The sequence below is a fragment of the Camellia sinensis genome, chromosome 13 (assembly GCF_055761805.1).
Source record: "Camellia sinensis isolate YWXY chromosome 13, ASM5576180v1, whole genome shotgun sequence".
In the NCBI taxonomy this organism is placed as follows: domain Eukaryota; kingdom Viridiplantae; phylum Streptophyta; class Magnoliopsida; order Ericales; family Theaceae; genus Camellia; species Camellia sinensis.
This window is the reverse complement of record NC_138973.1, coordinates 103,635,153-103,652,170: the sequence shown is the minus strand read 5'-3', so window position 1 is coordinate 103,652,170 and position 17,018 is coordinate 103,635,153. Positions and strand designations below refer to the sequence as shown.

The 17,018-nt window shown below is 31.6% G+C and overlaps 1 protein-coding gene across 1 annotated transcript; it reads left to right on the top strand.

The window, feature by feature from the left end:
• The first annotated feature begins 9,683 nt into the window (after window positions 1-9,683).
• Window positions 9,684-16,565, top strand: LOC114271477 (auxin-responsive protein IAA27). The gene is made up of 5 exons (XM_028213095.2): window positions 9,684-10,584; window positions 12,033-12,262; window positions 13,561-13,702; window positions 15,181-15,242; window positions 16,194-16,565. The coding sequence occupies exons 1-5, from the start codon at window positions 10,022-10,024 to the stop codon at window positions 16,229-16,231; spliced, it is 1,035 nt and encodes a 344-aa protein (XP_028068896.2). The 5' UTR covers window positions 9,684-10,021; the 3' UTR covers window positions 16,232-16,565.
• The last annotated feature ends 453 nt before the right edge of the window (window positions 16,566-17,018 follow it).

The following is a 17,018-nucleotide window of genomic DNA, read 5'->3' as shown; positions in this document are numbered from 1 at the left end:
CTATTTATATAAGAAAGTTAGGAGACCCATCGGATAAATATATTATCTAATATCTATCCTATATCTATAATATCTAATCAATAATTATCATATATCATATTAACAATTATCCAATTATCCTATATCTTGATATATAATATATTACTGATATTTAAATCTCTCCTAATTGGGTTGTGCCATCATGAACGACCCAGTTGAGTCCGAGTTCTAAACCCAACCCAGTTTCTAACCGTTAAAATAATCTCAGTATAATTTATCATAAAATGATATAATTATTAATTTAACTTCAATTAGATTAACTTAAACTCCTATTGTACTTGAGATTGACATGTCATGTAAATGAATAACATCGAATGAGGTTCTTAATGACTTTATTTTAATAGGTCAAAACTATGCCACATATAATGTTGATCTTGTCTCTAATTGAGCTGATTATTTCAGTTTGGCCTCATCCTATAAAGTTAAAGAATATGCATATTTGAGTTACCAATACGGCTTACAGATGCAAAATGGATGCCTAGCCAGAGTGCAAGAATAAAAAGGGGGTTAATAGAATCATTTCTTTCTTTTTTTTTAGTGGGTCAAAAGCATAAACTTATCCTCATTATCTTGATAACTGCCACATAGGGTTACTGGAATATAAGTGTAATGCATGTGGGACCCCACATATGCCACCACAAAACCTAGGGCTGGTTGGAACATAGTTGAACTTGGCCAAACATCACTCAAATCGAAAACGAAAACGAAAACAATATTTATAGTATATAATCTTTAATAAAAAAAATAATATGATGATTATATTTTGAAAAATATAAACCATATTTATGAATCTTTTTCTTTAAAAATGATAAAATTTAAAGTTAATTATATTATTTTATATTAATTTTATGCATAATTTTTGTGTTTATATATTACTACTCAAGTGAGGAAAAAAAAAATAGAGAAAGAAAGTAAGGCCTCGTTTGTTTTTAGAAGTAGAATAGAGAGGATTAATAGTGAGGGGATTAATAATGATTGAATTAAGTAAAATTGTATTTGTTTTGATGATAATTTTTAGTGTGGGGATTATTAAATTATTATTCTATAAAAGAAATATAAAATATTAAAAAAAATTATAATTTTTACTTAACAAAAAATATAAAAATATTAAACATTACTGTTAAAAAATGCCCAACGTGTAAAATAAATAAAAAATAAGTATTAAAAAAAAAAACTAATCCAGATGACTAATTTCCTAATACCACCTCTACCTCTTCCATCTCAATCCTAATACCAAGACACATCCTAATCTGATAGGATTATAAATTCCTTTTTCATCTTCCAAAATAAATATAAAATATAATAAGTCTCACTTCCATCTCAATAAGGGGTGGGCACGGGTTGGTTGCGGCCACGAAACCTTCAATCCGCCATCCGTCCGCTAGATTGGCGGATTGGAGAAAATCAATCCGCATCCGTCCACCAATCCGACGGATGTGGATTGAGCGGATTGGCGATTTGACAGATGGATGCGAATCAGTTTGGCGGTTTAAAATTTTATTAGTTTTCAACATAATTCAACTTGTGCACTTTTTCAAAAAAAAAAAATATTACAGTCAATGACTTAAAAAAGTATTACAATCACTGTATCCCTTATCTAAAAAAAAAAAATTTAAAACTTTAGAATATCACGATCACTGCATGCCTCATTTATATATTACAATCATAGCATGATTCATCCACATAAAGTATTACAATCTATGGTTCTTAAAATATAATAACAATTCAAACCATCAAAATCATGAACAAAGCAGTAGTAGAGATTGTATGTCTCTGTATTGTTACATCTATATATGTTTTTGAAAATAAAAACCAACCAGCATATATCATATTTTCTATTTATTATTTTTAGAGTTAGATTTAAAAACCAAAAAATATAGATAAATAATACGTTTATTTTTTTCAATTCAAAAAATATATTCAAGTTGAAAACTTTTTTTTAACAGAATATTTAAACTCTTTTTCAATTGAAAACACAAACATAATATTTAAACAAATTGAAAACACAAACTCTTATAAATTACTAGGGGTGCTCGCGGTTTGGCAGTTCGGTTGCGGCCAAAGAAATCTCAAATCCGCCATCCGTCCGTCAAATTGACGGATTGGAAAAAATCAATCCGCAACCGTCCGCTCGTCATCACGCAACTGTCCAAAATACAATAGATCGGCTCAATTCGATTAATTTTAACAGATCAATATATCCACTGCTCACCCCTAATCTCAACCTCATTCCCATTTCTATTTTCCAAAACAGACGGAGCATAAGAGATGTGCCCTATTTATTGGAGAAAGTGGGGTGACGACGCTCCTTTGAAACACTGCTGGTTGACACTACTGCCGTTTTGGGACCCACCATCAAGGGGCAAGATTTTGCCAACTGGACCCACCTCCTCATTATGGGACCCATGACTTCTTCAGGTGGCTTCTCTTCATTATTATTATTATTATTTTAATTACACCATCTAATTATGGAAGTAATTGAGAATAATAGCTATTAGATGTTAATTTTACAAACTGAACGTGACATCTATTTAATTTGTCACAAACCCTATCAATGAAGAGTAGTCTTCCTTCTTTGCAAAGTGGTAAGAGGACACAATGTTTTTGTTACATTGTTCTACTAGAGTTTATGTATTTTCTCAAACAAAAAGGAAAATAATTATATATTTTTTGTTGGAGATATCAAATAAATGAAAATTAAAAAATAATTATAAATCACTGAAAATTGTGTCTGATACAAATAAAAATTGTGTTTCAATATAAATATATAATGAGTTCGATGCAAGTAAAAAATGTTCAGTGCAACTAATTATAAAATTTTGACTCATTTATAATTAATTTTCCAATTTTTCATTTATACGAAAATCCCCCTAAATGTTTTCATATCAAACCATTTTGGTTAAATTTTAAATCAAACTTAAGGTATCTAGTAAAATTCAAGAATATTATTATGAAAGCATGAAATTAGAGTTTCTTAAATTATAAGTCTGAATTGTAACAATCCCCACTTTAGGATAAACAAATATATGTCTAGATAAACATATAACATATAGTAGAATCTGATAAAATGAAACGAGAGTCTCATTTGGCAAAGATATATGTACATAATTAATATATAGAAATATAGTTAATAAAATAACAGTTTGTTCAAAGTTAACTCTTATATAATAGAACACACATTTTTAATGAATCTGATCTATACATTAAAATTTTAAAATATTTTTTGGTGTACAAATTTTATATTCATAACATTACCCATTTGCAAAAGCAAGGACACAATGCAAAACCCTCATTCCATGCTTTTGTGACCCTACATAAACAGTCTGTCACAATCTAAAATATGGTATCATTATCAACAATTTTATCAAAAAATTGCCACTGAAAGTGACCCTATGGTTACAACATTCATCATTAGTAACAACAAAAAAAAGGATTAAGTATAATTAAGGTGCCCATTGAATCTTGAAAAAGTATGTTCTCATTCTCAAACAAACAATAATTTCGTGGTAATTAATTGTTATTAAAAACAGCTTTGTTGTTAGGCGGGATATCAGTAAATAAGGTAATTAATTTACTGCCGTAAATTGTACTGACATTAGGCAATTTTTTGTCCCCTAATAGCCCCATTTTTGGGTTCAAAGTCTTGTTTTTAATTCAATTGTTTAAAGTAAATTAGTTGTAATCTTGTTTGACTTAAGTTATGATTAATCCAATAGCATCCGCTTTGTTTTTTTTTTTTTTTTCCCCGCTCTTTTTTTATTTTTTATTTTAAATGGAAATTGCCTCCATTGCCTTGGCTGTTAATTATAGGATTTTTGCTCTCTGTGAATGTCTTCCTTGAATTGGTGAATGCTAGTTTTTTGCTATAATATTTATTTATGTTTTAAAATTTTGACCTCATAAAAATCGAAATTCTGTTCCTTACAAAGAAACCTAAAGGTGAAGATCTCTCTTATTCTAGCAAAAAATTTAATTTCAAATGAAGCAATTTAAATCCAAAGGACATCTAAATAGGTCTGTCTTTCTTTCTTCCTTTTTGATTTTGTTTTGTTAACTAGCAATTTGGAAAATTGAACATTATAGTTGGATTTATCATAGCTTAAATTATTGTCAAGGTCAAGACATTAAGGTCATGTTTGTTTGGATGGACATGGGCTTAGGATTGGACTAATAGTCCAAGAAAATTATTAATCCGTTGTTTGGTTAAAAAATTAAAATACGGATTAACAATCCTTTCGGATATGATGTCCCCCATTTGATGGATTATTCAATCCCACAAAAAGGTGTAGGATATAAATTGGGAGATTAGCCAAAATCAGGACTAACTCATCAAATGACCAAATTAACCCTCACTATATATCATATTTGTTAATTATTTTATTCTACAACCTTCACTTCTTCCACGTTGCTGTGATGAGATGAGAGTCTTCAAAGTTCATCGCCGAGCTTGAGCCACTAATCACTGATTTGGAGATCTGGAGCAACTGTTCATCGATTTGGATCCACCATTTGTTGATTCGTTGATCTCAACAAGGCAACTATTCATCGATTTGGATCCACTATTTGTTGATTCACTGATCTCAACAAATTTCAGTGAGTAATTCTTTTTTTTTTTTGTTCCATTGATGTTCGGTTTGAATTAAGGTGCTATTACGTGGTTTGATTTGCTATGAATCTTTGTTTTACATTGGTGTTGTTATAGTGATTGCTCTTTCTCTCTCTTCATCTTCATAGATCCATATCTAGGGTTATGAGTTTTTCACTCACATTGAAATCGCAGATTTGTTGATTGTGAGTTCATAAATGGATTAATTTATCTTCAACACGATTATACGATACTACCATCTCCAAGTTTTTCCAGCAAATGAAAAGCTCTGATCCCTGCTTTGTAGCTACGTCCCTTCCTCAATTGCACTCTCTTTTAGTCGTCGTGTTGTCGTGTTGAATCAGGTTCGTCTCTTCAAGTTGGGTTTGTGTTTTGTGACTTGTTTAATTTTTTTTTGATTGATCAATAATTGCCTACTTCGTTATGGTTTGCACTTCAATTCACGAACTCTTTAAAAGCTATTTACGATCCGTACATGTAATCCTGTAATTCTCATCTTCTGGAAGGAGAATAGGGTAGTTAGGTGATTTTGGGTTGATGATACATATATATATATATATATATATATATATATATATATATATATATATATATATATATATATATATATATATATATGTTAACTCTTAGAAAAGACAAACATAGAAAGATGTATAATTGTATTTGTAATTTTTAAAATCCAATTACTCTAGTGGATTTTGATTTCAGAATATGTTTTCTAATCTTTTCTGAATCGCACCGAATCATACGATTTACTCATTTTCCGATTCAGCAGAACAATTTGTATGTGTCTTCTCTTCCTCCCATTTAGAGGTATCAAACAATTTTTAAAGAATTAAAATAGCTTTTTTTTGTGAATTCATGATGTAATAAGATATTTTCCTGAAATATCTTATTACAGATATGGTGAGAGTGAAAAGTTTCAGGTCAGATATGAGAGAAAGGACATTCTCTAAAAATGTTCAGAGGTTTCTTGTCTTCTCATGAGCTGAAATCTTATATATATGATGTGCATGCATTTATTTAGGACTTACAGAAAAGAAATGTAGCCTGTTTCTGTACATTTGGAAGTTTGATCAAGAAAGAATTAAACCTCTTGTCATTGGCTTGCAATCAATGATGATGTAGTGGAAGGGTTGTCCATGATTGCTAACAAGTTGGGTGAGGTATTTTCTGCCACCAATGAAAAGCTGGATTTCATTGGTCGAAGAATGGGCTATGAACATGATCTCGCATCTAAACGGGCAAGTTTGAATGATGAACTCATTAAGTTGCCAATTGCTCTTGATGAAAGACTAGATGCTTGTGAGATCATATCACAAAGTGCTCAAAAGCTTGACATGTTCTTCAGCTTGACACATGATGACAAACTATGGTGGGTGATGAGGTTGCTACGTAGGAGTGCTCCATGATAGACTCGTGGCTCTTTTATGTCCTTCTACGTACTTAGTTTTTTTTATTACTCTAATGCATGTAATAAGGACTTGACTTTTGGTTTTTTTTTTTTTGTTGAACTACTCATATTTTGCTACTTCATATTGCAATATGCTACTTGGAATGGTTATTTTGAAATGATGAATGGTAGATTTATATTTCTACAATTTCATAGTTGAATGATTTTTGATATTTTTTTTGTTCAAAAAAAAAGATAGTTAAATTTTGTTTAAATAAATGCCTTTTTGAATTTGGGCAATGAATGGTTGGATGATTAAAATAACAGGGCATATTTTTTAATGATTGTTTGTGTATATATAAATTTTATACTTGAATGGTTTTTGATTTTTTCTATTAAAAAATAAGTGGGGGTTAAATTTTGTTTAAATAAATACTTTTTTGAATTTGAGCAATAAATAATTAGATGATTAAAATAACAGTGTATTTTTTAAAATGGCTCCTTAAGGTATATATAAATTTTATAGTTGAATTATTTTTTATTTTTTCTATTAAAAAAAAATGGGTTAAATTTTGTTCAAATGAATCGAAATGGATGTGGAGCAATAATATGAAAATTTGCTTTTTAAAAATTATAGCTCATTTTAGTGCAAAATTTTACATTAATTATAACATGGGTATTATGGTCAATATATTGGATGTCTCATATCTTGTCATGTCCTATTCATTCAAATCTCCTTAAACAAACATTGGATTGGATAATATTTTATTAATCCCCCTTATAATCCTAACTCAATCCAAACATAGGATAAGATACACAATCCAAAGGATTCATAGTCCTAGGACTATTAGTCATTGGAATGCTAATCCAACCTAATCCAGTCCGCCCAAACAAACATAGCCTAAAGGGTTAAATTCTCTTAAGTGGTGTGGGCAAAGCCTAAATATCAAAGAGTTGGAATTCTCTTCAATGGAATAAGGATCTTAGTTATACGGTTAAGCCATGTTTGTTTGGGTGGACTTGAGCTCGGGATTGGACTAATAGTCCAATAAAATTATTAATCTGATGTTTGGTTAAACAATTGAAGTAGGGACTAATTATTTTAAACTTGACTATTAGTTAAGATAGGATACATAATCTAACGGATTTGTAATCCTAGGACTATTAGTCATGGAAATGCTAATCCAGTCTGCCCAAACAAACATAGCCTTAATCTTATACGGTCACCCATTTTCACAGACAATAGTATTGTTTGAACTATCTAATCTAGTGGGAAAAAAATAAGAAGGAAAAAGTTAATATGTTTTCGACAAAAATAATGCTGAAGATTGTTTCTTAATTAACAAGCTCCAAGATGCTAATAGTTTGTACCCTATTTTTTTTTTTGGTTGTTGTTGTAGTAGTAGTTGCAGTTTTTACTATATGTAGATTTGGCTACCCTCTAATAAAAGGTTTTAGCAAGATCAATTACTCAACTAAAATAAAATGTTAATTATACTTAGGTGTTTAGGAAGTTGTTATTTTAGTAGGTTTTTTTAGTTTTTGATTATTTTTGGAGGAAAAAATTTGTGTTTGGGAAGATAGTTGAATTTTTTTGTAGTTGAATGTGATGTGTGTGAGATAAAAAATGAAATGATTATGGGCTGAATGTGATATTTTGTCTGAATTTGTTTTTTTTTTTTTAACCTATTTTGTCTTTTAGCAAAAAACTATCAAAAAAAAAAAAAACTCTTCCCAAACACCGCCTAAAAGTGAAGATCATTTCTCTACTACACTTGTGATCTCAGATTCAAATAACTAGAAATAAGGCTTGAATCCCCTCTCCAACATATCGTAATATTCATTTATTCTTTTACTAAAAGAATAATAATTTTTGTAGGAAATTTTTTTCCACTAACAAGTACTCCTAACACTCCCATCTAAAAAACAAAAAAACACAAAATCAAAATATATATATATTGTATACATTTTACCGATTGCAAAATATTTTTTATGATATCATTTGGATGTTTTTAGTTGACAAGCCTACAACTTCTATGTGAAAAATTATGGTTTTGAACCTTAACAATATAGAAAATATATTAAAAATTTTATTCCAATATTTAGGCTAAGTAATTATGTATGTAATGGAGACTATATGAAATTAGTCAAGATGAGCTCCAAACACCCTACTAAGAAATTACAATTTTTTTTATGCCTATTTACTTATTTCCTATTCATCCAAATTGCAATATCCCAAGAATATTAGTTAACATTTACTTCTCCATTTTGTTTTTCAAAAATAAAAATAAAAAATGAATTTTAACCAAATCACAAATGCTCATTTACAATTTTTTCACAAAATGAAATATAAATGTGAGACAAAAGATGAACCTCATATTTGAGTTGATTGGAGCATCTATAATCTAGAATAGATGCTTTATCAATTTGATGAAAAGAGCCAAATGAGGCATTCCAACCCTTTCACTAAATTCATATCAAATAGAGATAAAATCAAAACTTTCATCAAAAGACGAGAGTCTTTAATCTTTCATCAAATTTAAATTTATCGTTGGGTCAGACATCCTTCTGGATGTCCACCAAGAACAATTTTAATAGCTTTTTTGTTCATGTCCAGACGACCTCTAGGACATCCGTCTGGACATCCTTATAGACAATCGAGAATGTGAAAAACTCTGATAAAATTCTAATTTTAGTATTGGAGTGAACGGTATCAAATTAAAATTTTTATTTAAATTTAATAAAATTTTTGATTCACTGTTAGAGATGGTTTCATAATATAAATTTGCCGTTTATCTCACATGAATAAAAAAAAAAAATAATTTTTTAATAGTGACTTTTTTACTAAAATAAATATTTTCCAAACATGCTCTCAAACTGTTTTTGGTTACCGCTGGGGTGGTGATAATGTGGATAACAGACCTGCTTTCCACACAGAAGAGTAGAATTTGATACTAGAGGGATTCGTTCATCGGAGTTGGTATTGTACTCATATTGTTAGACTTTTGTCACCTATTGTAAAGTATCAGTGAAGTCTATTGTTACCCCCCAATGGTGAATCTCTTTTTTTAAATTAGATTAATTTAACTGTCAATCAACTATTTCGAACAGAGCACACATGCAATGATACCAGTATCTTTTCTTATGATAACGAAAAGAAAAAAAAACTGTTTTTGGTTACATCTGTAATGGTAAATTTTTTTTTTCATTAAATTTGAGAAAAAAAAATGACGATTTTCTCAATTTGATACGAGACGCTTTAACAATGAGCATCAAAGTAGAATTGAGGGAAGTGGTCGACCGGTAAAAGTAAATTTTTTTTTTACCTGTTTGAATCTTTTTTGACTGGTTTGAACCTATTTATTTGAAAGAGAACCGGTCAACCGGTTGGTCAACCGGCCGGACAATCAGCTGGTTGACCGGTTCAGCTCTCTTAACGGTCAAGAACAATAATTTGGTAAAATCAGTACCTTATTCTCAGTTTAATGATTTTTTTGTTAAATTTTTATTTTGATATCAATTTGGTAAAACGGTTGAAGTATCAAAAAGTATTTTTTTTTTTACTAAAATTTGAATATGATATCAAGTTTGATTTATCGTTAGAGATGATCTTAATTATTATATTATTTTTATGTCTCTGTTTTTGTTACACTTATCATAATCAATAGTTATTCTTTCTTTTGGATTTTAACCCAATAACAATCCTGTTTTTTTTTGGTTACTTTTTACACTATCTTTTGTTAACATCATCATATTCCGTAATTATTTTCATCACATTCTTACTTACAGTTGAGACAGAGAGAGATGATTATAGAGAGATAAATATTTTAGGAGCTACAGAAAGGCCAAAGAAACTTTTCTTTCCTTTTCTCTTCAACCAAACACCACTTCATTTTCTGTTTTACTCCTGAATTTCAGTTATATAGGATTACTTCCACTTCACACCCAGGTCCCTTTTTCATGCCCTTTCTTCAAAATCGTTGATGTCTATGCCCTTTGAAGAACATGATTACATAGGCTTATCAGAGCTTCCTTCAATGGAAAACTCTGAGAAACTCACTACTATTTCCTCAGAAGACCATCATCATAATAATAATAGGAACAACAATAACAAAGGTTTGAATTTGAAGGCCACTGAGCTGAGACTTGGCTTGCCTGGTTCTGAATCACCAGAGAGAAAAAATGTTGTTGGACATGGTGGGTTGGAGGAGAAGAAAAATGGGTACCCAGTTGGTGCCGTGAAAGGTTTGGTCTCGGGGGCCAAGAGAGGCTTCTCAGACACCATTGATGGTGGTTCGGGGAAGTGGGTTTTCTCTGGGAGTGGTGGATCTGATGTTGATTTGGGGAAAAATGGTGGTTTGTTCTCTCCCAGAGGTGTCAATGGTGGTGGGAAGACTCATGGCGTGCCTGAGATTAATACTCAGCAGTCTTCCATGGCTTCCATTGGTGTGAAAGACGCTGTTCCGCTGTCGCCGAAGCCGGTGACGCCCGAGAAGAAGCCCCTGATTCCTGCTGGCAACGCCCATGGGACTGCTCCAGCTGCTAAGTAATTTTCTATCACTTTTCTCTCTCTCTCTCTCTCTCTCTCTCTCTCTCTCTCTCTTTCTCTCTCCTGAGAAAGTTACTGCAAATAAGGCTTTTAACGTGGTCACCCAATTCTTCAATACATTATTTTTTGTTTAATTTTCTTGGTGGGTGGTTTGTTTGTTTTGTGTGTGTGTGTGTGTGTGTGTGTGTGTGTGTGTGTGGTCATTCCCATGTTATTGTGAGTCTTGTTATTGAGGGTAATTGTTTTGCAGCTTCTTTTCAGTGATAGCATATGGTGGTGGATTGTTGTATTTTGTTGTTCACAAAATTTGGGTTTCCCCAATTTGTAAATTTTGCAATCTCCTGATGTTCTGGATACGTTGTATTTTATTATCTTTCTACCACTTTTCTCTTTTTGACTGCAAGTAAGACTGGTAGCATGGTCACCCAATTCTTCAAAACATTTTTGGTTTAATTTTCTTGGTGTTTTTTTTTTTTTTTAAAAATTTTCATTCCCATGCTGTTTTGAATTATTGGGGGTAACTGCTTTGGAGTTTCTTTTCAGGATTAAAATATGGTGGTGAATTTTCTGTAGTTTGTTAATAACTTGTTTACAAATTGGGTTTTCCCCCAATTTGTAAATTTTGCAATGTCCTGATGTTCTGGATAAGTTGTATTTTATTTTTTTATATTTTTGTTTTGAGAGCTATATGTTTTGTGTTTGTTTTCAATGTTTCTATATCAGAGATGAAAAGAAAGGGGTAGCTTGAGATTTTTCTTCTTCATCTTATTCTTTCCTCTGATATGTGGTACAATATGGCACAAGATTTTCTGCCCCTCAAAATTGCAGTTCTTCTGTCCCAATTCGCTCCCTGTATGATCATGCCTCAAGATTTTGTTTCGAAATTATCACCAAAATTGTATGATCGCGTCTTGAGATTATGTGATTCGAGATTCTAACCAAATTGTATGATAGTGCCTTGAGATTCTGTGTTTCGAAATTATCACCAAATCGTATGGTTGGGAGTGCTTTGGAACAAAGCTGAAAAGAAAGAAGTAGCTTGAGTTTTATCTTTATCTTTTTCTTTTTGTGATATATTATGTGGTACAATATGGCATGAGATTTTCTGTTCACCCCAAATTGCAGTTTTTTCTGTACTGATGAACTCCCCATATGATTGTGCCTCAAGATTCTGCGTATCAATATTCTCATCAAATCTTATGGTCGTTCCTCGAGATTCTGTGTTACGAGATTCTCACCGAATCGTATGGCTGGGAGTGGTTTGAGGCAGAGAGACAGGAGGATCCCGGGCTGATACAATATTTATGTCTATGCTCTGTTGATCTTTTATCAGATCTCTTTATTCTTTTAGGATTTTCAGTTGCATTAGTCATGAAAAAAAGTTGGTTCAGGTCCTTTTGCATTTGAGCCACATTAATCACAAAGTTCTCATGTTTGTGTGACAGGACACAGGTTGTAGGATGGCCACCAATTCGATCTTTCCGGAAGAATTCGATGGCTAGCAACCATCCTAAAAATGATGAAAATGGGGATGCAAAGTTGGGTTCGGGTTGTCTCTATGTCAAAGTCAGTATGGATGGTGCCCCGTACCTGAGGAAAGTTGATCTCAAAACCTATGGAAGCTATACAGAACTGTCTTCGGCACTGGAAAAGATGTTCAGCTGCTTTACAATCGGTAACCTCTCTATGAATCCCAAACCCTCCTATGTTTTTATCAGCGATAAGATTGTTGATTTGGCTCTTGAAGTCCCAGATCTGTCTATTATGAAATATGTGTTAAGAAAAAAATTGTTGTCCTGGACCTTACCCTGAAGTAAATCATCAATCTTACTGTCCAACCAATTAAAAGATAGTCGATAGATTCCTTTTTGGGATCAATTCATAAGTTGGCAGAAACAAAGGCATTTCATGTTAGTTCCTATGGGAAAAACATTGGAATGTTTCAACTTCCATGGGATGCCAAATAGCCCATTTTCGGTACCCAGAACATCTTTTGTTTACCCATTCTTTTACATGCACAAAATTTGATTACAAAACCGAACACTTGGGGTGTGACCCACCTCATGTGAAAGGGTTGTGTTTGGTTTTGTGATCAGATTTTGTGCATTTAGAATTTTCCTTAGTGATCTTTTGTTATGGGAAATTGAAAAGAAATGAATTGTTACCACAAAAGGGAAAAAAATAAAAAGAAATGAAGAAGTTAGTTAAGAATTTATTAACTCGCAATGATCTGGTTGTCACAAGAAGTAGCATTTTGGGTCTTTTAATGATGTGATAATTGTGTCAAGACACAAAATGACTATTCCGTTTATAGTTTCCTAAAAACCACAATTGTTCTAAGCCAAAGGGTTTTGCATGATGGTTTCTACTTCATTCAAAGTAACAATGTTGATTTTATCATCGGCTCGTATTGTTCAAAAAGATTACCTTTGTTTGGTATCCAATGGGCTGGGATCCTGAGTCCCAAAACTTCTCATCCAAAACACGAGATATGAGGAATAGGGGGGCATGAACCTTTTTGGAATGGAGAATCCCATGCCGGTATATGGATGTTTGGTATCACTTTTGAATAACAATAATATTTCCATTTGACTTTCATAAAGAATCCTAGAGTTTTAGAGATATAAGGAACTTTTAATTCCTTAATCTTACTTTTCTTTTCTTTTTTTATAAAAAATAAAATAAAAATCTCATTTTCTGGTGTAAATGTGATGAATTACATGTGGGGTGTATCCCTCCCCTTAACCAAGATTCGCGGCAATCCAAAGAAGGCAGGATTTGATCCTGTGTGCCAAGAGACTTTAATCAACTAAAGTAGCATGAAAGCGATTCCTAGGCTGAAAACAATTCCTTTATTTTACTTTTCAAAGTTGTCATTGTTTTTATAGACATGAAATGCTACAAAAGCATGTGTATGCTCTCTCTCTCTCTCAAGGTCAAAATTTTCTTTTGAATTGTGAATGATTGGATCAGGGCAATGTGGTTCTCATGGAGTTCCAAGCACTGATGGACTGAGTGAGAGCCGGTTGATGGATCTTCTCCACGGTTCTGAATATGTGCTTACCTATGAGGACAAGGATGGTGATTGGATGCTTGTTGGCGATGTTCCATGGGAGTAAGTGTGACTCTGATTCCATATTCTGTGAATCTTCTTATCACATTTTTAGAAGCATATAGTTTGGATGAACTCAATAATAATGACTACATTAAATCCATTTAATCAGAATTTGAGCCTGTTCCTATATGATTCCTCAAACAAATTGAATAAAACAGCCTAAATCTGTAATAGCAATATTCACTTGTTTTGTCTATATTCTTATCAAATACATGAACCAAGTTTTGCAGAAAAGGATGTCATTGGTCAGAACCATGGTACAGTGCTTATTCGGTTGCACTTTCGTTTTCATATTTTTTGGAAACATAATAATAAAAAGTTCAAAAACACCAATTGTCTTCAAATTCATTTTTATGCAAAAACAGCATTCAAAAATTGAAACAACTTTTTGGTGTTTCTGAAAAATGTGTGGTGTTTCAGGAAAAAATTTAAAAAATAATTTTCAAAAGCAGTTCCCCAAAGAAGTTTGTATTTTCCAAAAAAATGAAAACAGGAAACAAAAACATAACCAAACATTTTTTTCTTTTCTAGTTTATGAGTTGGAATTGTAGTATAGAAAGTTTTTAAAAGGCTATATTGAGGATTGCCTTGAAGTGAGGCTAAGACAAAACGCAAGCCTCGAAGAGATGCTAATTCAAAACGCACCAACGCTCTAATTTTTAAGCAACTTGTTAAACTTAGTTCATGGTTTAAACATTAATAAAGATAAACCTCTGTTTTAGCAATAGTTTATGGGAAATATCAACCAAGAAAAAAATATGAAGTTAAGTATCAAGTGGGAAGCTCGATAACTTAAGTTAATAATACAGATTTCACTTTTGATAAAGGCAAACTTCTTTCTCTGTAGTCAAATTTTCGATACCTTGAGGATAAAGTATTTACACTATATATTTAATTTTTAATATTGTTTTACTCCTTCAAATATTTTTATTAAATATAAAAATTCAAAATGCTTACGACTTGACACCTTGAGGTTTTATCCCAGTCCTATTTTGATAATTCGAACTTTCATATTGTAGAGTTTGTGGAATATATTATCTATGAAAAAAATCAAGTTTATCGGACATTCATAGCCCATGATCAAATCTTAATTATTTTTTAAAAAAATTATCCAAATTATTTAACCATTTATTTCTTAAAAATAAATGTGATTTCATTATGGGGCTATATATGTCCAATTAATTTGATTTTTTTTAATAGATGATTTAGTCGATAAACTCTATAATATGAACGATTCAGATTATCGAAACAAGTCCAGAATAAGTCTCCACCAAGTGCACAGCGGGCTGCTTTGTGAGGGTAAAACACCTTGTGTAATGCATTTGCCTTTTAAAAACTTTGCTTGTATAATACTGAGATCTTTTATCATTTTGTTACCTCATCATTCACTGCATGCATCCTCTATTTTCTTACCATATAACCAAGATGTATAATAGAGGGGTATTTCTGTCCTGATCTGCTAGTATTTGTTTCTGCAGAATGTTCACAGACTCTTGCAAAAGGTTGAGGATCATGAAAAGTTCAGATGCAATTGGTCTAGGTATGAACTAAAATTGATCATATATGTTCATTTATTGATTACTCTCATACTCAAAATCCCATAATTTGAACATAGCTGACTCTAGCAGACCTGTTATTACAATCATCGTGTTCAATTTTTTTTTTTATCAGCGAAAGTCAGTTGTTAGTAGTTGGATTAGCACCTATGGGAGTTAGCCTCCCCCCCTTGCAAAGCACCTAGTATTTGTCTCCTAATTCAACTTCCTTCTTGAGACTAAGCCCTTAAAAAGTCATGGTGGCCAACTAGGCTAGGCCTAGTTGGTTCAGTCATCGTGTTCAATACATGCTTTGCATGCATATCCATCGCTTTCATATTTTTCTAAATATGCCTTTAACCTTTAAACTTTTAAAATATCAAAATTACTAGTCAACATCTGATGTATGGAATGAACGAAAATATCAGCAAAAATAAGAAAAAAGTGAAATAGAGATTTTTGTGGGGGTGTTTTTATTAAACTTAATTAATGAGCGACTAGCCGCAACAACTTACAACCCTGTAAGTAGGGGGAAGACGCAATGATTACAGAAAATCAAATAGTTACCCAAAAAAAAAAAAAAAATAGCAAATTTGAATTAAGCTCAGTTTTGGAATATTGACTCAGAAAGAACTTCGTGAAAAATAAAAAATAAAAAATCTAAACTCAAAACTCAAAACGGATTTAACTAAAACTCTAAATCAAGTAGTCATTTTTTTTATTTTTTATTTTCAAATTTAAAGGCTTAAATAAAATAATTTGGCCAAAATTCAGTGTTGTGGTAAGTTGGCTGTTTCAGATTGAATCTGGGTCGTTTGGAATGATCCGACAACCTTGAAAAATCTCCCAGATTACGATAAATGGTCAAATGGCTCTATGAACGTGCTATGTAACCACTTTACATCATAATTCTCATAACATTTTATCATAAATGTTTTTGAATCTGGTTCTTGCAGCCCCAAGAGCCATGGAGAAGTGCAAAAGTCGTAACTAGAGTGGTACTGTTTCTCCGAAGGGATCGATTTCTCGATGAGAAAAAGAAGGTTAAGGATTGTAACTCTAATTGCCGGAAGAAGCCTTGAGGATTTGAGATGATGTGCATGCTGTTTATTATTTGTGTGTTCTAAAGAAGTCTTTTTTTAGCCTTGTTGTGTGTATGTACTGGGAAAAACATTCTAGTAGCAGAAGAGATGTTGACAGCCTAGTAGTTTTTGTTAGGTAATGCTTGTTTTTCTGTCTCTTTCAGTCTCATGTATTTTGAGTAGTGCTTGCTGCTCAAGGTTTGAAATACTCTACATATGTAAATGGTTTGTTGTAGCATTGTAGCATATCTCTCTCTCTCTCTCTCTCTCTCTCTCTATATATATATATATATATATGTATATATATAATGCGCACACATTTTGATGACAACTTCAGATGCCATGAAAGAAAAAGGTCTAGTGATTTAGGAACACAAAAATAACCACATTTTTTTTCGAATTTTTTGTCTTCAGTATTTTTCTTTAAAATTATGTCTTTTTTTTTTTTTTTTTTTAACTTTTATGGTCCATTTAGTGCGGAGGAATCTAAAAAGTAGAATATTTTTGAAAAAATTCAAAACAAATTAAAAAAAAAAAAAAAGTCAAAATAAGCCCAAAAAAATCATTCAGTGTGTTTGGTTTGAGTTTTTTGAATTAAGTTTTTTGAAAATTGAGTTTTTTGGTTTTCGTGTTTTTTTTGTTTTAGTGAATATTTTTTAAATTTTAATTTTTTTTTTATTTTTTTAGATGCACCTTCTT